This window comes from Sciurus vulgaris (genome assembly GCF_902686455.1).
Source record: "Sciurus vulgaris genome assembly, chromosome: 3".
NCBI classification, from domain to species: domain Eukaryota; kingdom Metazoa; phylum Chordata; class Mammalia; order Rodentia; family Sciuridae; genus Sciurus; species Sciurus vulgaris.
In genome coordinates, this window is record NC_136463.1 from 17,702,164 (window position 1) to 17,726,424 (window position 24,261).

Below are 24,261 nucleotides of genomic sequence, written 5' to 3' on the forward strand. Positions count from 1 at the left end.
GTGAGAGCCGAAGCACTGGGGGCCCAGCATGGACAGTCCAGAGCACAGCAGGGCGTGGGTGGGAGGTTCTTCCAGAATCATGTTGACAGAGCACCGAAGGCCAAGGTTTGGGAAGCTGGTGTGAGATCTGGATAGTGTTTCAGGACTTTCTCAGGGTGCAGGCACCTTGCAAAACTGTCCTAACAAGATGAGCAGGAAATGTCTTGCATCATGGGCTCTCAGGAGAGCAAAGAGAATTTTTCCAGGCTGAGGACCTCAGGGGTAAGGGCTACTGGGACTCCCCATTAGACCACGCAGTTGGCAGGCACTTGACAGTCACTTTGTTTTTTTGGCACCAGGGATTGATCTCAGGGGTGCTTAACTACTGAGCCACATCCCCAGGCCTTCTCACATTTTGAGACAGGGTCTCACTAAATTGCTTAGGGCCTCACTATGTTGCTGAGTCTGGCCTTGAGCTTGTGATCCTCCTGCCTCAGCCTCCTGGTGGCCGGAATTATAGGTGTGTACCACTGCGCCGTTGACAGTCACTTTCTGGATTAATTCAAGCAGATGCCTGGAAAGAGGCTGGGCCAGGTTCTCACCCTGCGACAGCACCCAAAGTAATGCACAGCCCAAAGAGGGCTGAGAATGGAAGTCTGAATCTCCTGCAGGGGATGGAGGAACGGAGGGACAGGTACCATATATGGTCACTCCAAAATCATTCTTAATTCCCTTCTCTGATTTCTTCTACTAAAGGGAATGAAAGCAAAATGCTCAATGTCCCCACTCCCTTGCAGCCAGGGATGTCTATAAGACCCAGTGTTGGCTGATGAGATATAAATGAAAGTCTACCAGTAGCGCTTGGAGGAAAACTCTTGCTTTCTTAAGAAAAAGGGAACATACTTAGTTTCAGGGTCCTTTTGGTCACGACTTTGCCATGTATTCCTGCTTAGAAGGCAGATATGATGCCTGGAACATCAGCAGTCATCTTGCAACCATGAAGCAAACGTCCAGCAATTAAGTATAACAGAATAGAAGGATAGAGGAGCAACCATGACCCTGAGAAGCTACTGCCCGAGTCCAGATGCTTTATGTGAAACAAATAAATCTCTTCATTTATGTACCACAGTTCCTTGGGTTTTTTTGTTTCCTGTAATCAAATGCAGTCTTTCTCTTCTCTCTTTTTTTTCTTTCTTATTTTGGCAGCACTGGGGATTGAAGCCAGGGTACGCCATCACTGAGCTACACCCCCAGCCCTTTTCCTTTTCTATTTGAGACAGGGTCTTGCTGAGCTCCCCAGGCTGTCACCAAACCCCTGCCTCAGCCTCCTGGGTTTCTGGGATTACAGGGGTGCGGTGCGGGACCTGGCTCCAGACGTGGTCGTGATTGACACAGACTCCGAAAGAAGGTGATCAAAACCGGGACTAAGGAGACCTTCAGGAAATAGACATGGGACTTTATTACCACCTGGTCACCAATGCCTGGAAAGGACAGGTCGGAAGAGCCTGACCAGCGCAGAGGCCTGAGCCACGTCCAGAGCCCAAGAAACGGAGGACACCAAACCAAGTCTAGGCCCAAGATGCAGGCAAGGAGACGTGCACTGACCTGCCCCTTCCTCAGACAAATGGCTGCGGGGGGCCCTGGTGGCCCCTGGAAGAAGAGCAAGGGGGACTTCAGAAGGGGCTGTGGGAGGACAGTGGTTTGGGGACGGGGGCTCTGTGGAACAGTGCATGGGCCTGGCGCCCACAACACTGTCCTGCGAAGCATCCAGCAAGCACAGCTCTCAGCCAGCGGGAGAGGAGGCAGCGAAGGCAGCTGGCGCATAGCACCCGGGGGACAGATGGTGGCCCAGAGCCTGCCAAGCGCATTCTGGAGGCAGGGAGGGAGCGTCTGCAGGAAGCAGCAGGAGGGGGCGCCCCACCTTCGGCCGTCGGGGTGCTCTTCGCATCAGAGGTCTCGGAGCCGGGCTCCTCGGATCCGTCCTCCGCGGGGGTCTGCAGGGGAGACTCTGGAACATACACAGTGAGCCCCTCAGGATGGCGACCTCTCCCCAGACCTCTCTGAACTCAGGAGCAGAGTCTCTGGAGCTGCGAACCCCTCAGCGTGGATCCCACGTCCATATGAGCAAACCACAAAGGGGCCACACCCCCGCCCGCACAACCGTACCCTACCCAGGGTGACCAGGTGACGAGTGGGGCCTGCTGGCTGGCTGCTGGCCACGGAGAGGCTGCCTTTGACCCGCCAGTGCCCGGCACTAGGCAAAGGCTCTCTGTTGACAAATGGCAGCAAATACCAGGAGGCCGGGGTGAACCTGCTGATCTGCCAGGGCTATTAAGGAAGGACAAGCTGACACCAGGGACGATGCTCAGAGATCCTAGGAAAAGAACAGGGCAGACGCAGGGCCCAGGGCAGACGCAGGGCCGCTCCCCACGGACACTCGGGCGGGTCCGATCTCACCCAGCTCCTTTCAGGGCAAGCTCCCCAAGGACCGGCAAACACACGGGGAGTCCCATCTGAAATGTCAGCCATGGGGCTCAAGGATACCGCCCTTTCGGAATCCTGGCTGGGGAGCCCCAAAAGACCAGCTGTCCAGGGCCTCACCCTCCACCATGAATGCCCTTGTAAGGTGGCTCTTATGGGCTTTAACAGAAACGGAGAAGCCCATCTCCTCCTACCCCAGGGTGGAGATTGTCCCCTCTTGTGTGGCCTCTTGGCACTGGAAGTCAATCTGCTCTGGTCACTCTGGGTTTATCAATGCTCCACTCAGTTTCTAGGGCTGAATGAGCCAAGGTCTTAAAACACAGACAGGCAGGACCTGCTGAGCCTGGCGTGTGCAGTGCCCTGGGCTGGGTGCCTGCAAGGAGTCGGAGGCTCAAAGGACACCGCCCGCCGCCAGGGGCACGTGGCCTAATGAGGGAGAAAGGACAGCCCCACAGGGCAGAAAACTCAGGAGCTGACGTGTCCCAGAGCAGGCTGAGACTGTCCTCCTGAAGGGGTCCTAACAGGAAGAGGAGTTACAGTCCAGAAAGACTAGAAAAAAATGGCCAAGATGTCTGGGTTTATCCCTGTTCCACCTCTCTCTAGGCAGGTGGCCTTGGATGTATCTCTCAGGACCTCAGTGTCCTCATTTATATAATGAGTGACATGACAGCGACTCCACCTGCCTCCTCCTCCTGGAGCTGTTGGGAGGACCCCGTGAGGGAGGCACTTTGCTAACCACGGGGTGTGAATTTGGGGTCTAGTTCTCACTGATGTGAAGGAGGCTCGTGCAGCTCAGTCCCACCTGGGACTTAGATGACCCGATGGATGGATGACTGAATAGGGGGACAGAGGGACGGGTGGACGGGTAGATTACTGAGTGACCGGATGTCTGGATGGCTAGTTGACGGTGAGGTGGGTGACGGATGATGAGATGGAAAAGCTCTCGTCAGGGCTGCTGAGCCCTTTGCCCTGACCTCTCACCAACTCTCCCTCATCTTCCCCTGAGCCTGGCCCTGTGCGCCCAGAGAGGCCTCTCCAGGGTGCCCGGTGGCATCTCTGCCATCAGATCAGCGCGGCTCTCTTCTTGGCTTGGTGACCTCACTCGCCCCTGGGTGGTAGGACCCCTCCATGCCCCATGCACTGTGTCCTTTGCTGCCTGATAGCGCTGTTGTGACGGGGCCCAAATTCAGCTCCACTGCCTGACATTTGTGTGGCTCTGGCCGAGGACTTGCCCTCCCTCTGCCTCAGTCCCTCTGCATGGATCCACCTTCTCAGGGGGCTTGGTGTGAAGCACTGCGTGGGGCCTGCTCCTGAGTAGCCCTGGGTGAGTGGTGGCCTGTGGTCAGTCAGCATGATGCCACCTTGGTCCAAGGGCCAGCGCAGCACCGCGCACTCACAGGAACCCGGGTGAGTGTCCTTTTCTGCTGCTGATGACGGTGATGCAGGTGTTGACTGGGAGTCCCCAGGGTCCCAGCAGGCAGGTGGTCACTGCACCAGATGGAAAAATGGACTCTGGCCATCTGAGGAAAGGTCTAGCATTACTAAGTAGCCATAGCCCACAAGCACAGGGGACTTTCCGTCTGGAAATGCAAAACCCCCTCCGTGACTGCCGGGGCTCCCTGGAGGCGCACTCAACCCACCACCTTCTCGGAAAGAGAGCCCTGACGTGATTCAGGATGGAGCTGCACCAGTTAGAAGCCCACATCTTCCAGCCTCCTGGCTAGGCAGGCGCGGCCAGTGAGAAGTCAGGGAAAGTGTCCGTGTAGGGCCCCTGTCGGGAGGGGCTCAGCGGGGAGGGCTCCCTTTGTCCCTTCCTCCCTTCCCAGCTGCCTTCCCGACCTGTGGGACGCCTTGGGGTGGAAGCCACATGCTCAGGATGTAGGTTTTCTCAACCATGCGAAAAATAAGGACCATCCTCAGCTTGCTGGCTGGATTTAGGCAGGCGAGGGGCCAGATCTGGCCTGTCTGGCCATGGCTTTCTGGGCCTGGCCTTAAGGATGACAGTGAGTGACAGCATGAAGGGAGAAGAGTACAAACGCCACAGGGCACTGTCACCAAACTCAGCTTTTGGTGAGGACATCTGGACCAGGAGAGGTGTGGGCAGGGTCTCTGGGGAGCTGAAGATGATGTAGGCACTGGCTGGGGTCACAGGGGACACTTGGGGAAAGTGTCACCACCAGCAGTGTAGGAACGGGGAGAGGTCCAGAGTGGGGAGGGGCATCCAGTGGGGATGAATGCTATCTCCAGGTGACCAGAGGCTCTGGTGGACTCTGACCAGGCCACTTCACCTGGGGCAGGGCCAACCTTAGTTTCAGGACAGGGCTGGCTCTGCGCACAAAGCAGAAGGTGAAGATGCAAAAGGCAAGCGGAGTTCAAGCGCCCCGTGTGATCAGACACCACCCACTTGGGCCCAAGGCTACCCCTGGCCACCCGCCCTGGCCACACCCATTGGCCAATTTGAAACGAGGTTTCCACACATGCCCGGCTCCAAGGTCCTGCAGCTTGTGAGAAACTGCAGACTGCCTGGGGGAGGTTTGGCCAGATGAAGAGGCCGCAGCCCGCAGACCGTCAGCAAGCAGGGCACAGGGCCACCTGTGGCGTGAGGCACCTGTCCCCTAGCCCACTCTTCCCAACTGCATCGCCCTTGCCAAATTCCTTAGAGAGAGGGAAGGAGGGAGGGAAGAGCTCTCACGAATGTCAGGAAGGTCTGACCCGTAGACCCAGCAAGTCCGTCCACTCAGAAGGCCACTCTTTCATCAGCTACCCACGTCCTGGCTCTGGGTGGCTGTCCCCACCCCATTGCAGCTTTTAGCATCCACTTAGAGCATCTTTGTTCTGGTATTTAACATGCAGCTTCTTGTCATTATTTAAAATAGACTTTTGTCACTTACCTAACGTGTTGTTAGTACAGTGACACCTTCTGCCAACTCAAACTCCTCACATAAAAACAGTTGGCTTTTAAACCCCGAGTAGCAAGAATAAACTAGATGAGAACTAGGGAAATCTCTCAGGTGTCGCTGGCTGTCCTGGAGGGGACGCGCTTGGGGTAAGCAAATTATCTTCAAGTGCTCTCCTTTCAGAGCATGTCAGAAAGGTCAGCAACTTAGATTTTGCCGTGTGAACGCGCGCGCGCGCACACGCACACACAAAAAAACCTTTTTTTTTTCTATTAAAGAATTGAATAATAATTTGAACAAACATACTTAAGGCAACCCTGAAACACAAAATAAGTTGGTGAATTATTCTCAGTTTGCAGGTTGAATTTAACATCCCTTTCAAAAAATGAGTGGAAAAACCATCCCCTACCTCCATGGGACTTATAATTTTAGTATAGTTTTAGACATACAGAAAATTATGAGTCTCCCCACACCCAGCTACCCTATCATTAACATCTGTTGATACATCTATTGCAATATAATATGTGGCACTGGGGACTGAACCCAGGGGTGCTCTACCACTGAGCTACATCCCAGCCCTTTATATATTTTATTTTGAGATGGAGGCTTGCTAAGTTGCTGAGACTGACCTTGAACTTGTAACCTCCTGCCTCAGCCTCCTGAGTTGCTGGGATTAAAGGCATGTGCCCCTGTGCCCAGTTATTGCAGTATATTTTTTTAAAAGAATCTTTATGTGTGTGGTGCTGAGGATTGAACTCAGTGCTTCACATGTGCGAGGCAAGCGCTCCACCACTGAGCTACAGCCCCAGCCCCACAATATACTTTTAACCAACTATTTAAACCAGGCTGCCCTACCTCTACAGACAGTGCCATTTTTCATTAGCACAATTCAGTGTTTGAAGAACTCACTAGGAATTCAGTGTGCTGCGATTCTAACTTGGATTCCACTCATGACAATGTAAACTAGTCATTAAACTTTTCTTATCTCCATTTGGTGAGGACGCTGGGTAGAGAGGTTTGGCTGGAGCCAGCATCCCCCACGCCCTTGCCTCTGCGCTCTGGGAGGGTGCCCGTGTCAGCCTCCCTGCCTGGAACCCACCTTTGCAATTCCCAAGTGCTCTTAGTCCGAGGCCTCCCTGCCGACACAGAGAGATGGAAACCAGCCTTTGAATCGGGGGCCCCCCCAGCAGGGCCCCAACTCTGCAGGGGGGATGGTTGCAGGAGAGCTGGTCTCCCTACTTCCCACACCTGGGGACCCTGTGACATCCCCTCCTGCAGGGACTCTCCTTGGATAGTACAGCTGCCAGAGGTCACTTCCAACCTTGGAGCTCTATGACCTGCACCCACACCCCAGCTGCAAAGCATTGTCTTATATTTAGTATTAAAAGAGAAGTGGAGACTTTGCCATTGTGTCTCCTTAGAAACGGATCTGGGGGGGGGGCGAGCCCTCCTCCCACACGCTGTACTTTAGATGGTGCCCCTCAGCACCCTGGCCAGCTCTGTGCTCCAGCAGAGAGTGAGGGGCAGCACCAGGAGCGACCCGGCTCCCCACACATGGTCACACAGTGCAATGAATCACGTGCATTTAGTGTTGTTGTTTTTGGTACTGAGAATTGAACCCAGGGGCGCTTTACCACTGAGCCACTGCTCCAGTCCTTTTTAACTTTTTCTCGCTGAGTTGCTGAGGCTGGCTATGAACTTATGATGATTTTTGTCTGGGCCTCCCAAGTCGCTGGGATTACAGGCGTGTGCCACCCTGTCTGGCTGAGGGGGTTGAGGATGGGTCAGATCGGGGTGGCCAGAAGACTGTGACAGACATTTTGGAAGTTGCTGCAGACAGGCCTGACAGGAGGGAGGGTCGAAAAGTGAAGGTCAGCACTGGCACTTCACATGCTAAGGAACACAGGTCTGTAGGGTGACGGGTATGGCTGAAGACGCCCAGGGACCCTGTATCACTGAGCCCTGCAAGCTTGTCACACTCCACCCACTCACGTGGCAAACTCTCCTGTGGAAAGGTAAATTTTAAAATAACCTCACATTTCGAGTAATCTTGACCCCTTCAAGTTAAGTCTTTGCTCCACTGATAATCTTACACAATAAGGTATTGAAAAATCTTGTTTTTTGGTGGGGGGTACCAGGGATTGAACTCAGGGCACTTGGCCACTGAGCCACATCCCCAGCCCTATTTTGTATTTTTCTTTAGAGATGGGCTCTTACTGAGTTGCTTAGAGTCTTGCCGGTACAGAGGCTGGCTTTGAACTCTTGATCCTCCTGCCTCAGCCTCCCGAACTGCTGGGGTTACAAACATGCACTACCGCGCCCAGAGAAAAATCCTTTAATGACCAGGATGCAAAGCCTCCCCGTCAGCCCTTGCCAAACAAGAGGTTGGCTGTGACCCCAGGGTGCCCCGCCTGTTGTGCACAGCGGTCCACTAACCTTTCAGGCCCTGGTCCATGTCCCCCTCTTGGTCTTGGAGCAGGGCGTAGCCCTCAGCGTGATCTTCCATGGTGTCAAACTCCTGGCGCGGCTCAGCCATCCTGGAGCAAGGCTCGCCTGGGAGGAGGAGAAGCAAGGGGTGAGATGGCAGGTGGGGTGCTGAGCTGAGGGACTCGCTTCCCAGGAGAGTGGGGTGCCCCCTCCCCCAGGTCACAGCAGGCAGGTTTTGGCCATCCACTCCCCTCTCCAGCGAGCAGTTGCCGGTCTCATCTCAAGCTCCGCCTTCTCGTCAAAGCGTTGGGACCTTTCTGTGCGTTTGCACGTCGCCAGCATCACGCCAGCTCCCGCTCAAAGCCACCCTGCGCGGCACTCTCTCCGCGTCTGCAGAAGATAATGCTAGGGCTTTTTTTTTTTTTTTCGACTTCTAGTTAGACTTATTTTATGGAGAGGGTAGGATCAGACAGGAGAGGGAAGGCCATCACAGGGCTTTTTCGGTCAGACAAATGAGGCCCAGAGAAACAGAGTGATCGTTCTATCAACGGCAGCCAAACCAACGCTCGTTCTGTTTTAAGTAGAGACCGGGTCTCGCTGTGCTGTCCAGGCCTGCCCTGCACTCCTGGGCTCGCTCCATCCTCCTGCCTCCCTTCCAAGCGGGTGGGACTGCAGCTGCGCCTGGCTGTTTTACTTACTCCATGGTGCTGGGGACGGTAGCTAGGCAAGTGATCTGACCTCTGCACCCCCTCCCTGCCCTCGGAACCCTTCTTGCTGTTCATACTTTGCATTGCTTTTGTGAACAGCTGCGGCTCTGGGTTTCCACAGCCCAGGCAAGGGGGTCCCAGAGCCGGTGCCGTGGTGCATGTCTGTCATCCCAGCAGCTCCGGAGGCTGAGGCAGGAGGGTCTCGAGTTCAGAACCAGCCTCGGCAACAGCAAGGCGTAAGCAACTCAGTGAGACTCTGCCTCTAAATAAAACACAAAATGGGGCTGGGGATGAGGCTCAGTGGTTGAGTTCAATCCTCAGTAACCCTCAAAAACTAGGGCCCCGAGGCTCCAGGGCTGGGATGGCACTGGAGGTGACTGGGGAGGCCAGGAGAGTCATTTTCCCAGGCCTCTCTTCTATCAGATGGTGACCCCTGGGTGGAAAATCCACATGTACGATGGATCATCACACTGTTTCTTCTCGAAGTCTCGAAGCCCACCCTCCAGGGACTCCCTGAGAGGACAGGCTCACCCATGGTGCACCCCTCTTCATTTAGATACCTCACACGGCCCGCCGCAGCCCCTGGGGCACAGGTCAGCTAGTTCCTTTGCTCAGAAGGAAAAAGGATAAAATGCACACTCATCAGGCCAGCTCAACAGGGGCCAGATGACTAAGCGTCAGTTCTTTTTTCTTTTTTTTTGTGGTGCTGGGAATTGAACCCAGGGCCTTGCGCTTATGAGGCGAGCACTCTACCAACTGAGCTACCTCCCCAGCCCAGTGCCAGTCCTAAGTGGATCTCAGTTCCCTCCGCTGGGTCTAAAGGGTCCCTACCAGGCAAAGTAGGCACAGGACCCAAGAAGTGTTTGTGCAGAGGGAACCGTCTTCCCTTCTGAGACAGGTTGTATTGCCACAGGCGGTTCTTGTCACCCAACTGACATCCAGATCAGAGGCTGTGACCCTCTGCTTTTCCACCCAGTCAGTGAGAGGCGGGTAGATCAGGGGCACAGTGGCTGCTCCCCACTCTGCTTAGCAGAGCCTGGAGTGGGAACAGCGGGTCGGCCTAGACTCTGCTCACCGGTAGGGGGGGCACCAAGAGAGGTGCCTGAAGTTAACTGGCAACTACAGGCAGGGTCGCCTGGATGAGTCAGGAGGTGACCACAAAGATCAAGGCGCACAGTCCAAAGGCTGTAGAGGAGGGCGGGCCAGGAGGTGGGCAGGAAGGGGCGCACCCAGGAAGTGCATTTTAGAAAATATTGGATCAGGCTTCAAAACTGGGGTGAGTCCAGGCAGGGAGATCGGGACACAGCGGCACACTAGAGGCTGGGTCAGGGCAGCACAGTCACTAGGAGCCCAGGCGGCTGGACGATGAGGGCAGGTCCTGTGTTTAGATGGAAGAGTCCCCCACCCCGCACTGGTGACTCATTTCACTTAATAACCTCCAGAAAATTCATTTAACTATCCCTCTGACTTCTGTGATCATTTTGTTTTTTTCCGGGTACTAGGGATTGAACCAAGGGGTGCTCTACCACTGAGCTACATCCCCGGCCCTTTTGACTTTTTATTTCTTTTTATTTTTTGGTACCAGAGATTGAACCCAGGGGTGCTTAACCACGGGGCCACATCCCCAGTCCTTTTTATTTTTTAATTTGAGATAGGGTCTCACTACGTTGCTGAGGCTGGCTTTGAACTCACAATCCTCCTGTCTCAGCCTCCCAAGCCACTGGGATTACAGGAATGTGCCACCACACCTGGCCTGACTTTTTATTTTGAGACAGCTTCTTGTTAAATTCCTGAGGCTGGTCTCAAACTTTCGATCCTCCTGTCTTGGCCTCCTGAGTCACCGGGATTACAAGTGTGCACCACCATGCCTGGCTAATTTTAAGTTTTTCATGAGTCTTTATTTTAATGGGTTTTAATGGAGAGGTAGTCCACTTTAGCTTCAAGTCAAGGGTCAGAAAAATCTTTCAATATCAAGGGTCAGAGAGTAAATTCTGCAGGCTCTGTGCCATCTCTGCTGGGCACTGGGAAAACAATCATGATGATAAATGAATTGGCATGGCTATGTTGTGAGAAAATTTTTTATTTATGGACATTGGAATTTGAGTTGCATACACTTGTCATGGGTCATGAAATAGCATTTTTCTTCTTCTTGGTACTGAGGATTGAACCCAGGTGCCTTTTACCACTGAGCTGCAATACAGTCCTTTTTATATTTTATTTTGAGACAGGGTCTCACTAAGTTGTTGAGCCTGGCCTCAAACATGTGATCCTCCTGCCTCAGCCTCCGGAGTCACTGGGCTTACGGGTGTGGGTCACCATGCCCAGGAATATCATTCTTCTTTTACATTTGATTTTTTCAACCATTTGAAAACACAGAGGCATTCTTAGCTGAAGGCTAGATTCTCCCTCTGGGCCATAGTTTGCAGACTTCTTAAGGCTTCTAGTATTTCTTGAACAGAAACAAAAACAAAACAAAACGAAAACCATAAATAAATAAGTCTCAGCTAAAGTCACCATGTTGTGGTTACCCCCTATATTTTCAGAGTGGATTTGTAGTTTCCGTACTGGGTTTCTTCAGCTGCTCTAGGGGGTCCCATAGGCTCCAACTCAGGAGAACCGGGGTCACAGCTAGGCGTGGGCAGTGCTGTTGTTCTGGGACTGGGGACGCTGGCCAGGGTATGCACAGCTGCTGCGCTTCCTCGTTCAACCCCACGGGGTGGCCAACAGGGCAGTGGGTCCCACGGCCCTGCTTTCTAATGACACCTCTGTCCTGCCACTGCCCCCACAGACACTGCTGGACCAGAGAGTCAGACGCAGGGGAAGCTGGATAAATTACAGGGGCCAATGCAGAAATTAAATCATCCTTAAAAACACAGGCTACTATTCACCATGCAAAATAAATAAACTGCATCTCAAGGGCCAATATTTTTCTTTGCGGAAAATGGAATGCATGGGAGGAACTCTCTAAGCAGAAAGGCTCGCCACACCCAGACCCCGGCGGCCTGCATCCTGAAGTTCCTGCACCTTTTCAAGGTGCTAATGTTTTGGAACCTATGGGCCATGATAAGAAGGACGGGCCTCCAGAGGCTGAGGCAGGAGGATTGCAAGTTTGAAGCCAGCCTGGGCAACTTAGTGAGCTCCTGTCTCAAAGGAAAAACTTCAAAAGGTCCTGGGCAAATGATAAATAAAGTTGCCAGATACAAAAAAAAAAAAAAAAAAAAAAAAAAGAAAAGAAAAGGTCCCGGGGATGTAGCCCAGTGGTAGAGCACCTGCCTAGCACGCACAAGGCCCTGGGTTCAATTCCCGGCACTGCAGGGGGTAGGGGTGGGGAGACAAGTCCATGTTCTGGAGCATTCCTGGGGGTCTGCTTGCTGTAGGCAGAAAACAGAACCCAGAGAGAGAAGGTCTCTGGGGAGCAAAAGAAAGTGACTCTTCTTCCCCTGTCTTATGACAAACACTGATAGCACCTAAGCATGTGAGTCTGGGGGGACCTGCCTGGGTTGATGCTCTGGGAGCCCCAGGCCTGGTAATGGGAAGTGCTGGCCCAGAACCTGCCCAAGAGGGTGCTTGCTCCCCTCTGGCACTGCCTGGGCAGCTGACAGGCACACCAGGGCCCTTGCAACTGCACCACCATCGTCATTGTAGACACCAGGATTCCCAGGAATCTGGGGAGTTGCCCGCCCAAAGTCACACGTGGGAGGCAGGCTTGAATGTCAAGGCTGTGTCCTGACGGCAGGGGCCCTGGGCTGCCCCTCACCGCATCCTTCCATCCTGGACACACGCAGTTCCCTGACTTCCCGTCTGGGACGCTGGGGCATAGGTCTGGGGTGTGGGGGGAGCAGAGCTAGGGCTCACACTCTGCAGCCCGTGACTAGAGAACAGTGGCTTCTCTGGCCGTTAGGTTTTCATCCCCTGAATGTCACCCGTGACCCCTACACCAAAGTCACCCGCTCTTCCTACACCAGTGTTTTATACTAAGTGGGTTCACTGGGCCTATGTCCCCTGCTTAGGAGCCTGGGGGCCAGTGACAGGACAGCAGGTCTCTGGTCCAGATCCAGAGGGCAGGCAGGTGACCCTGGCATCCAGGCCAGGGTCTGCACACGGGCCCTGCCTCCTGCCTTACCACCCCACCCGATCCCTGTTGCCCTCCTCAGAGCCGAAGGCGGACAGGTCCTGGGGAATGAACGGGCACAGGCCAGAACCAACCAACAGCTGGCACTGCCGGGCCTGCTGGGCCGGAGACTCATGCCAGAACGGTGCTCTGGAAAAACCTAGGCAAGGCCAGACCAGGCGGTCACCTCCTCCCACATCCCTGTAACCTCAGTATAACACAGTCCCGAGAACAGGCACACCAAAGCCAGCTTCCTCACCCGCCTTCCTTACTCCTCCTGGTCTCCCTGATTTTCTGCTTCCCGTTGCCAGGCGGAGAGGAGGTGGGTGGGAGGTAAGGAAGAGATTTTAGGGGAGGCACAAAAGTTGAGTTACACTTAGGAAATAAAATGGGTCCTGTTTTAGGGACCCTTGGAGAAGGAGTGCCTCCTGACAAGAGGAAACGAGACCCAGGATCCCAGATCCTGTCCCCGACATTCTGCAGCTAACCTGAGGCCTCGGAGAGGGCCGGCTGGGCCCCAGACTGCAGGGCGACACCCTCCCAGCCCCACGCAGCCTGGCCCCACCTGGAGGGGGCAGAGGCACAGAGAAGCCTGTCTGCAGGGTTGCCAGAGACAGGAGCAAGGAGACAGTGGGGTGGGTCAGGAGAACAGCAGGATGGGGAGGTGAGGGGCGGCAGCCGAGTGCTGGACCAAGCGGAGACTGCGTCTTTCTCTCCTTTTGAACTTTCTGTGGTTGAGGCAAAATGAATCGTTCATGATCATTTTAAAGCGAACTGGGCTCTTCTGGGCATTTCATATAAATGGAACAATACAGTATGGCCTTGTGTGACTGGCTTCCTGCACTGAGCGTGGGTTTTCAAGACTCACCCAGGTGGAAGTGTGGGACACTATTTCAGCCACTGTATGGATTTACTGCCAGCGTGTGTGTGTGTGTTTATTTGGTAACAGGGATTGAACCCAGGGGCGCTTTACCACGGAGCCACATCCCCAGCCCTTTTTATTTTTTATTTTGGGACAATGTCTGGCCATGTCACCTAGGGCCCTGATAGGTTGCTGAGGCTAGCCTGGAGCATGGGACCGCACCTCTGGAGTGGCTGGGATTACAGTGTGCACCGCTGCACCTGCCTCCCCCATCTGTTTATCTGTTATCCATGGATGGACGCCCACAGCTGACTGAGAACTAGATGACCTAGAACTTCTATTGTGACCGCCCCCCCTACCAGGGAAGGGTGGAAAGGGGTTGGGGGGGAAAGGTGTGAGGCCAAAAGTGGGAGTTAGGGAGGAAGGAGACAGGCAGGGGCCCCCAGGCCTCCAGACCCTCAGAGGCAAGAGCTGAGACCCTGGATCCCTTCTGCTCCCAAAGAACAGGGTCTCCCCAGGCTGAAAGACCAGCAAACTGCTCAGCAGAGTCCAGGTGTTCTGTGCAGCCAATCGGTCACCCAACTCGGCCATCCAGTGTCAGGGTGGGGGGATAAGGGACCCCCCAGAAGCCTGGTCCCCCCCACAAAGGTGACTCTGGAGTAGGAATGGGAACCCTGATTGTGATTTGGAACAGGTCTGCTGTTTTCCTGGGCATTTTGCATGACAGTGCAGGGTAGCCGGGCAGGGTGGGATTCCCAAACAGATAAAGGACCCCAGGGCGAGTGACCTGCCCAGGCCACAGTCCCTGACTCTGCGCCACCCTCCCCACCGCCGACCTCCCCTGTGCCAACCCCTAGGGCCTCCTCTCTGCTCCCCAGAGGTTCCCTCTACAAAAGCCAATTAGGTGCTCCCCAGGGAGAGCTTCCTGAGGTTCCTGAGTGAAAGCCCCGGCCCTTGGCTCCCGCACAGACCTCCCCCTCCTCCAGGGGGCTGAGGTCTGTCAGAGATGAAGACCAAATGGCCTTCCCCTACCTGCCTCCCGATCCTCACTCTTATCAGAGCAAAATGGGTAGGTGAACAGTCCCTCAGTTCTAGAGAGCGCACTCTCCAGAGCGCATTCTGTTCTTGGGGAGCACTCCCCGCGGGCAGCTGGATTAACAGCGTCTGCGTACTGGAGCCCTGAGGAGGAGCCATTCCGAGGGGCTTCAGAGAGGATCTCCCCAGAAGAAATCATTGCTCCACTTTTCACAGGAGAAAGTTAGAGGTTCAGTAACGGGTTTACGGTCACACAGCTAATCAGAGCAGGGTCTGAACTCCCACGGGGATCTTTTCAAAGGCTCATCACCTTCTTAAAAGGGGAGCTGGAGGTCACGACCCAGTCTCGGATGGAGTCGGGGTGCGGGGGTTAAGGGAGAACCCGAGGCAAGGGCTGGTCTCCGCCCTTGGCTCACCTGGGCCCCAGCTGGGCGCACTGCGGTGCCATCCAGGCTCCAGACCCGGGGCCCAGCGTCCTGGTCCCAAGGCCACGACTCCGAGGCAGGTCCCGGGGAGCCGCCCGGGTGGCGCGTGCCGGGCGCACACTAGGGGGCGCCCGCCGCCCGGCCGGGCCGCGAGGAGGCACCGGCGCGGTGACTCAGCGAACCCGGCACCTGAGCCCGCAGGGAGACGACCCGGCTGCGCTGCGTGTGAGCGCCCCGAAAACACGTTAAAAGAACCGCTCTCGGGGCCTGTGAATTCGATCTCCGTCAAGCTATTAAAAACAAAACAAAACAAAACAAAACAAAAAAAACCCAAAACTCTAAGTAGGTATCTGCAGAGAACCGAAAGCCACGGAGAGAGAAACCTAGAATCCCCGAATACCGCGCAACGGCTTCGCTCGCAGAGGTTACTTTTGGCCTCCGCGTCCCATCTTTCCTCGGCTGGTCGCTTTCCCTGCTCTCCCATGAGTTGGCCCGTGCCCTGGGGTGGGAACCAGGGCTTAGTGGTAGCAACCACGTTTCAAGCGTTTCCAGGTATCGGCTCATTTAATTCCACCACAGCTGATTATGCTGCCTACTTTAGCAGATTTGGAAACTGGCACAGAAAGATTGGGTGTGTTGCTGGAGGTCACACAGCATATAATGGAGCCAGGCAGGCTGAGAAGCTGACCTATTAAACCAAGTGATGAGAGGGTGATTATTTCAGGCAGTGACTGATGACAGCTAAGGGGGCTTCAGAGAGGATCTCTCTCAGGAGAAGAAATTATTGCTCAGGACATAGGCTCGACCAGACTAAAGCTCTGGTTCCCTTCGAGAACTTTCTTCTGGCATTTCCACTCATGTTTATGGCCATGATACACACCTGGTGAAGGGGTGGTGGGTGGGCATCCTAGTCCCCCGAACAGCAGCAAGTTTTTTTTTTTTTTTTTTTTTTTTTACACCTTTAACCACTGATCCACATCCCCAGCCTTTTTCTTTTTTTTTTTTCTTTCTGTTTTTTTTCTTTTTTCTTTTTGCGGTGCTGGGGATTGAACCCAGGGCCTTGTGCTTGCAAGGCAAGCACTCTACCAGTTGAGCCATATACCCCACCAGCCCTTTTTTTTTCCAATTAATTTTATTTATTTATAAGTGGTGCTGAGAATCTAACCCAGTGCCTCACACATGCTAGGCAAGCGCTCTACCACTGAGCCACAACCCCAACCCCCAGCCCTTTTTAAAATATTTTATTTAGAGACAGGGTCTCACTGAGTTGCTGAGGCTGGCTTTGAACCTGTGATCCTCCTGCCTCAGCCTCCTGAGCTGCTGGGAGCAGCAGGTCTTGAGGAAACCCTCCACTCAGCACGCAGGGAGCCAATTGTAACCTAGGAAAGAGCCTCCAGGACTTAAATGACACCGTCAGCTGGGGCCAGGCAACTCTGATGCCACAGATGCTCCTCTGTCGCAGTATTAGTGGGTGACAGTTGGTCAGCAACGTCCAGACTGCAAGATCCGCCCCCTTCGTGTCCCCCTCCTCTCCCGCCCCTCACAGGGGACACCCAGCCCTAGGCAAACAGAAGCAGGCGCTGATGAGGCAGCAGGGAGGACACTGCCAACCTCAGAGGAGCTTGTGGTCACATCACAGCACAGCTTATCACAGAATGTTCGAGAACCAAATAATAATACAGATCCAGATTTCAAGCAAAACTGCCGGATCCAATGGAGAGAAGATAAGGAGCCCACAGAGAGGAAAGACGCTGGTGAGGAGAGACTGGAATAATTCTGGGCCTCCATCCAAGGGGACCATCCAGGAGGGCCTGGGGGCATGAGTGAGGCCCTTTCTGGAAGGCTGTGCTCCCAGTATCAGGCCAGCATCCCCTGGCCAGTGTCCACCCCGCTGCAGGCTCTGCAGGTTGCATCCGAGAGGCAATTCTGGTTGTAAGTCCACGTTTCTGGTTTTTGTTTGTTTGTTTTAACTAAAAGTCGCTCTTCTTTGTAACTACAGGACTCACAGAGCAGTGTTTGCAAAATCTGTCACGCTGAGGTGGCCTGGGTTTCCAGAACACCAGGAGCTTTCCCTTCAGTCCCCTTGGGATAAGTCCAGCTCAGCGGCTGCTGAGCCTCTGTTCAGCTCAGCGGCCGCCAACATCCCTGGTAACCACTTCATCTACCTCAAAGGACCCCCCTGAACTCAGAGCCCCAAAGAGGGAACATCCCCTGATGTCAAAGCCAAAAACCAAAATAACAAAACAAAAACAGCAAAAAATTGGTTTTCCTGAACAAATCACTGTTAGACTTTGAGAGAAGGGCAGGGTAGAGAAGGTGTTGTGTTCTGGCTCATTCCTACAGGCATAGTTTTGAGTGTCTTTGTCACCTGAGTGCATGTGGTGTAGCGTCTGTCCTGCAGCTCTAACAGGCTGCAAATGGTCCATAGACCAAGACATTGCACCTAAATCTGCTGGGAAGGGTGGTTTTTAAAGTTTCTCCTTTTTAAGTCATGCATACTCATCTCTAAATAACAAGAGTAAATATTCCTTTTTTTATTCAAAACTTTTTTTTTGGTGTGTTTGGTACTGGGGATAGAACTTAGGGGTGGGGTGCTTTACCTCCCAAGTCACTGGGATTACAGGGGTGTACCACTGCACCTAGTATGAGTAAATATTTCTAGAGTCAGGCACTGTTTGCATATTTTTATCTTTTTTTTTTTTTTTTTTTTGGTAGCAAGGATTGAACCCAGGGTCAGTAAACACCGAGTCACACCCCCAGCCCTTTTATTTTTGTATTTTATTTAGAGCCAAGTTCTCACTGAGTTGCTCAGCACCTCACTAAGTTGCTGAGGCTGGCTTTGAACTCGTGATCCTCTTGCCTCAGCCTGCAGAGCCACTGGGATTACAGGCGTGCTCCACTGTGCTGGACTGTGCATATCTTTAATCTTCTTGAATCTGCACAGCCTCCTGTGTGAAGCAGGGAATGTTATTATCCCCATTTTATGCACTGAAGCTCAGCTGCCTCGGTAACGGAGGACGGATGTGCTAACCTTCAGTTTGACGCTGGGTGGTCAGTCTTTGGAGACTTCAGTGACCCACAAAGACCACTTGAAGCCCTAAGGTGGGAGGAGCCTCCCAACAGGACGTTAGCTCATCTTAGCTCCATTTTGCAGGTGAAGGAACTGAGGCACAGAACTGCTGCGGGACCTGAAGTGGACCAGAGGCAGTGGCAGAGCTGGGGAGAGAGTCTGGTGTGTGGTCATTTGCTGAAGTTCAGCCTGGAAGGTGAGACCCACTGCCTGAGGGTCTGCGGGGCCCTGTGGGGACACGAAGATGCAGGGTTTCTCTGATGATGAAGGGGTCTCCTCACAGGCAGGCTCTGGCGTTGGCAGTGCCTCAGGCCTCTCAGAGACACCATGGGGCCAGTTGCCAAAGAGCATGATGGGTACCCAGGAGCACCTGCTCCTCCATCAGCCACTATAGGGACTGGTAATTGCTCTGGGTTGTCCCTTCCTGAGGTGCTTTGTGGAGATGGCATGGGGCAGGGGAGGCACCCTGCACCCTCCTTCTGGGCCCCTAGTGCAGGGGCTCTCCCTGAAGGTAGGCCTCAGCGTCTGGATCGCCATCTTTGATCTTTACCGGGGGTGCACGGAGTGGCTGCTCAACCCCAACCTGTCTCCTCCTGGAGACAGCAGAGCTGGACCAGCAGCTGGACCCCAGCCCTTGGCTTCTAAGGGGCAGGCATCATCTCCTAAGCTTCCTGACTGATCCTCGTTCCCTGCGCAGACCTCTCTGTGGACTTGAGTGGACGGGACACCTGCAGTGTAGTCCAAAGCCCTGGCTTTGTCAGCCAGGGCCTCTTATTAGCTGGGCAATGCTGGACCAGTCGTTTGCCCTCTCTGAACAACAGATTCTTCGTCAGTTACTTGGGGATGAAGCCACACCTGTCTCACAGGGTGGCTGTGGGGTCAGTGAGAAAATGCCTGTGAGACAGCACTTCAGTACCTGTCTGGACGGACAGGCCACCATCTGAGCAAGGAGAAGACTTGGAATGACAAGAGGGTGAACCCCAAGCAGGACTCCTGGGTGGGCAGGAACGTGTTTGTAGCTTCTGCCCCAGCAGAGGGGACCTGACAGCAGGGGCACACGGGAGGCTACCTGGAGAGAACAGGAAGCCAGCGGACTTCTGGGAAGGCATCAGCAGAGGTGGAGTGGAGGGGAACGTCACAGAGCCAGGGTCCCCCTGCTGCTCCCTCCTTCCCGGGCGGTGCCTAACGTGGCAGCAAGCACAGGGAGGACTCGCAGGCGATTTGGAGGGTGGGGGGACAGAGGGCCTGGAACTTTCCATGCCAGAGTCTTAGTGGGCTGGGAACCCGCCCAGAAGCAGGGGGAGGTAGGAGTTTGAAAGGTCACAGGGGACAGCCCCGAATGGGATCTTTTAGCCATGACATTTCATTAGATGGGGACAATAGGGAAGACGGAGCGAGCTGGGAGAGCAGAATCAGGAAGGAAAGTGGTAGTTTTTTAAGATGGCTCCGTTTCTATTTCTGGAGTCTGAGGACATACCCTGAAAGATGCAGAGGGCATGAGGGTGGCGGGAGTCCATCGCTAATCAGCAGTTGTCTCTCGGTAATGAGTGACCTGAGCTCAGCGTGGTCTTGGAAGGATGGAAAATAAATGGTGTCTGCTGCACACGCTGAAGAAATGGAGTCAAGCACGGGTTCTCGAATCGTCTCGCTGACAGAGGGCCCCAGCCCCAGCCCTCTGTCACCTGCTGTGTGGTGGTATCAAGCCCAGACAGCCAGGGTGCCCGGGTCCACTGTGTTTGCTGTGCAGCCCTGGGCAAGTCACACAACCATGCAGAGCCTTGAGGGTCTCGTCCATAAAGCTGGCGACGAGGTGCATTCATACATGTCAAGCTCTGTAAGTGCCGGTGACGGTTATTACCATTAAATCCTTATCCTTTGTTAGTTTAGTCAAGCCTTTCTGTGATCTGTTCATATATTGGGACTACATGGGTTCTCAGGGTCAGGACTCCCCACCCCAACCCAGATCCTGGTCGGCTTTGCCTAGTTTGCATCATATTGATGCTCTGCCCAGGCTGCTCCTGGGGAGGTGCCTGGGGTTGGTTCTAGAATCGGGAGCCCACCCGGGAAGAAACACCCGGAAGCAAAAGAAAGACTGTGAGAATCCACAGCTCTCTCTAAGGGCTCTTGTTTGAAAATACCCAGGACACGTGGTGCCCCCTTGGCCCTCCTGATGCAGCCTCCGGCCAGGCAGGGCAGATGGCAGACCCTGTGAGATCATCCCCTGGTCCCGTGACGGCCTGGGGACAGGGCCAAACCCCGTCCTGGTGCACCCTGCGTGAAGCCAACTGCTTGTGAGAGGGACGCGGGAGGAGCGCACACACTGGCTGGAGAGGCCCCTGCATCCACCAGAGAAACTGGGGGTGATAAAAACAGGCATGAAGGGACATTTATAAACAAGAGACGAATGCAGCTGTGTCCATGTGCAGACTGAAATCCCTCGAGGAGGTCGGCTGAACATCCTCCCGGCTGGATGTCTGGGAAGGGACATACCACTGGGACTTTCCCTTGTCAGTGGCTCTGTTTTTGCCTCATTTTAAGAACCTGTACAATATTTACGATCTGGTGAAAAGCAATAAACACAATACAGAAAAAGCCGGCAAGAGTATCAGCGGAGCAATAAATTTCTACCTGGAAAAATGACGGTCGCCTCACTCAGGGTGGCGGTGTGCATGCGCGTGCATGCCTGCCACTTGTCAAGAAGGAGACAAGGAAACGTGAACCTGACCCAGGTTCTGTCCCTATCCTCGTGTCCGAGAGGCCCCTGGGTCTTCCAGGTGTCACAGGAGTGACTACCCAAATCAGGCAAGAATACTAAAGCCACCGAAGTGTAACTATTTTGGGGGGGCAGTTGGAATGAAGGGAATGGGGGGATGGGAATAGGAAAGACCGCAGAATGACTCAGACGTCACTTTCCTTGCTCATATATGAAGACACAACCAGCGTCACTCCACAAGAATGGGAAGTTATATTCCATGTATTTATAATGTCAAAATACACTCTAATGTCGTGTGTATCTAAAAAGAACCAAAGGAAGAAAAAAAATCTCACCAAGCTGACTATTTGTGAATGATGTTAATAGCATTTAAAGGTAGAAATAAATCATTCGCTATCTGGAATATCACAGTAAGGTGTGGCATCACCTTACTGTGGACTTGGTGATCAATGCCAGTGCCAGGTGAGATTGCGTCATCTTGTGGTCTTGGAAGCAGTAACTTCTGTTCACCTAAATCTTATGGAAAAAAGAAAAAACCCATAATATGAGTAAAACTGATCCAAACTTCTTGTTTTGTGCCTTTATAGTACTCTGTACTTGTCTTTTCAAGTGTTGGTACTGATGATCGTTAAGTTATTATGTAATTTTTTGTTTGATGCTTGTTTTTTTAACCTTGACTGAACTGCCTAAGGTCAGGAAGTATTTCTTTTTTATTCACAGATGTGATTGAATCGTAACTTAATGGGGATTTTAAGGCATATGGAAATTATCATCTCGATACACGTGGCTTTCAAGAATTGAAAAGGAGGCTCAGCATTGCATTTATTTTCTGTGACTAAGTCTAAAAATTCAGATGTCCTTCCAACCGGGGCAGGAGCTGCAGGTCCCAGCTGGCCCACAGGACGGCACGGGCCGGTCTCAGCTTCCAGCCTCCGGCTCTCCAGCAGGAGCCCTCCGGCCCGTCATGGGGAAAGCAATTCACACCAAGGAATGGCTTCTACACAAATTCCTCTGCTTGCCAATCTGGCTTTGGCTCAAACCAGTCTCTGGGGAAAGTTCATCTGTGTTGAAACAAACCGCAAAGGTGGATTCTTGGTGCTTGTACAAACCTACGAGCTGTTTTGGAGAACACAGGCCCTGGGTGGCAATCACAGGGAACAAGGCTGAGGCAGAATGTGGGGCTATGGCCCATCAGGGAGCAGAGGGGCACCAGGAAGACTCCAGGACAAAGGGCACCTTCCCAGGAGATGTGCCCTCATAGTCTGGCAGGCGAGACCAGCAGGGGAGATACACAATGTCAAGTCCTGAGTTAACCTGTTAAAACAGAGCTGGGGCCAGGCACAGCGGTGCGCACCTGTAATTCCACCAACTCAGGAGGCTGAGGCAGGAGAATTGCAATTTCAAGGCCAGCCTCAGCAATTTAGTGAAACCACAATTTAGTGAGGCCCTGCCTCAAAAAAAAAAAAAAAAAAAAAAAAAGAAAAGGCTGGGATGTAGCTCAGTGATAGAGCACCCCCGGGTTCTATCCCCAGTACTGCAAAAACAAACACAAACCAGAACAAAATGTGCTCAGTGGGGAAGCTGGTGTCTGAGGAGATGGAGGTCTGTTTCGGGTGGGCCCCTCCATGCCAAGGCCCAGGCAGTATTCACCATGTCACCTCCCGGGGTGTGCAGAGGACACCCAGGTGCACACTTCAGGGGTCTGCACGCTCATTTCCAAAGAGATCACCGTGCACACCACATCACCCTGATCCCACCTCCTCTGGAGGCTCAGGCTGGAAAGAGTCCAGAGACCTGGGCAGGAATTCCTGACCTCCAGGACCTCCTACCTCCTGCACTTGACTCCTGGCTGGTCTTTACTCATTTTGGGGGCGGGACAGGGGTACTGGGGATTGAACCCAGGGACACTCAACCACTGAGCCGCATCCCCAGCCCTATTTTGTATTTTATTTAGAGACACTGAGTTGCTTAGCTCCTCGCTTTTGCTGAGGCTGGCTTTAAACTCATGATCCTCCTGCCTCAGCCTCCCGAGGCACACAGACATGTGCCACCGTGCCCAGCTTGATCTTTACTCTTGTGCTGGTCACATCATGTTCCCATGGGTTGTTCCCACTGGTCGCCCACCAGAAGGTGAGTACCTTGAAGAGGAGACTCCTTTTTGTGTGTGTGTGTGCTGGGGATTGAACCCAGGGCCTTGTGCATGCAAGGCAAGGACTCTATCAACTGAGCTATATCCCCAGCCCAGGGGAGGGGACTCCTGTGTGTCCTTTTATTTATTTATTTATTTTTTCTGTGTGTCCTTTTAAACCATGTAAGCGACTCTACCAGGTGTACTAGGTGCTTGGCATGGGGAGGGTGTTTCATGAGTGGTGGATGAATGAAGGAATCAATAAAAGAATGAAATGCTACTTCACACCCTGTCAGTGACACGCTGGGGGTCCTGTGTGACCTTCTGTCTCATTCCCAGGCCTTTGTGTGTGCTGCCATTGCAAGCCTCAGGCTTTGTCAGAGCAGCCCCTGCTTCTAGAAGCCTTCCCTTGCATGGGCCACTCCAGCTTCTGGGATTACAGCTGAACCCTGACACCCATTGGAGAGAGCATTTGCTCTTCTGTGATGCAGGAGTCGCAGGGGGAGATTGTGTCCTGAATTCCCAGTTCACATATGAGGTCATTGGAGCAGAGAGGTGAAGTAACTTGTCTAGGGTCACACAGCTAGTCAGAAGGAAGACTGGAAGTCACATCCAAGCCAGGAGGACACGTCTCCTGTGCTGAGGAGATTCAGAGCAAGGCTGAAAACCACTGAGTCCCACAACACCTGAGCCACGTGCTTGGTACTGCAGGTAAAACGCCCTCTGTTTTCTTAGAAAATACAACTGCTAAGCCATAAAAGCAGAAAGCTTGTAGCTACTCCTAGTCTTTGACTTTTTTTTTTTTGTTTTTTGCGGTGCTGGGGATTGAACCCAGGGCCTTGTGCTTGCAAGGCAAGCACTCTACCATCTGAGCTACATCCCCAGCCTATCTTTATCCCTTTCAATAGATTTTTACTACTCTCTGTTCTCTTTGGGACCCCAGCGCAATTCTAGGACATTGCAACTGTGCTTCTAAAGAGAAGAAAATGATCTGATGCCTTCTAGCCATACAGTGGTGACAAAAAATATGAAGTGAATTGAGTCACCTCTGTCCCTGGAAGGAAAACAGAATGCCAGAATATGAGCGTGCTCAGAGAGAGCACGTTAGGTCAAGAGAGACCCCTGTTCACGCAGCCCATGCACAAAGTCCAGGCCCTGCTCAGATGTGACCCAGGGACATTCGGGGAGTGTGGTGCCTGCTCTGTGCCTTGGTCCTCGAAGGTCAGGGTCGAGTCTGATCACATGATCAGGTTAAGGGCCTGCCACTCACACTTCAATTCCTCAATGGAAAGAATGAGCAGAGGGGCTGGGTGCTGGGGCACACGCCTGTGATCCAGCTCCTTGGGAGGCTGAGGCGGGAGGATCACAAGTTTGAGGCCAGCCTGGGCAACTTAGTGAGACCCTGTCTCAAAGTAAAATAAAAAGG

General features: G+C 53.4%; 1 protein-coding gene and 1 long non-coding RNA gene across 14 annotated transcripts in view; one reads left to right on the forward strand and one right to left on the reverse strand.

The window, feature by feature from the left end:
* Positions 1-24,261, reverse strand: part of MAPT (microtubule associated protein tau) — a 98,926-nt gene that overhangs the window by 39,415 nt on the left and 35,250 nt on the right. For 8 of the 12 annotated variants that reach the window (XM_079134962.1, XM_079134958.1, XM_079134960.1 and 5 more), the window contains exons 2-3: positions 7,794-7,910; positions 1,901-1,987 (exon numbers count right to left, since the gene is read on the reverse strand). In XM_079134962.1, the coding sequence (XP_078991088.1) occupies positions 1,901-1,987; positions 7,794-7,893 (187 nt within the window). In that variant the 5' untranslated portion in view covers positions 7,894-7,910. The remainder of the gene's footprint in view (positions 1-1,900; positions 1,988-7,793; positions 7,911-24,261) is intronic. The other 4 variants (XM_079134964.1, XM_079134961.1, XM_079134968.1 and 1 more) reach the window with 1 other exon arrangement.
* LOC306657374 lies at positions 15,273-19,095 on the forward strand. Of its 2 annotated transcripts, XR_013762778.1 has the most exons (4): positions 15,273-15,555; positions 16,471-16,856; positions 18,079-18,190; positions 18,692-19,095. It is a non-coding gene; the product is annotated as an uncharacterized lncRNA (long non-coding RNA). The 2 variants fall into 2 exon arrangements; XR_013762777.1 differs by having other exon boundaries at positions 18,079-19,095.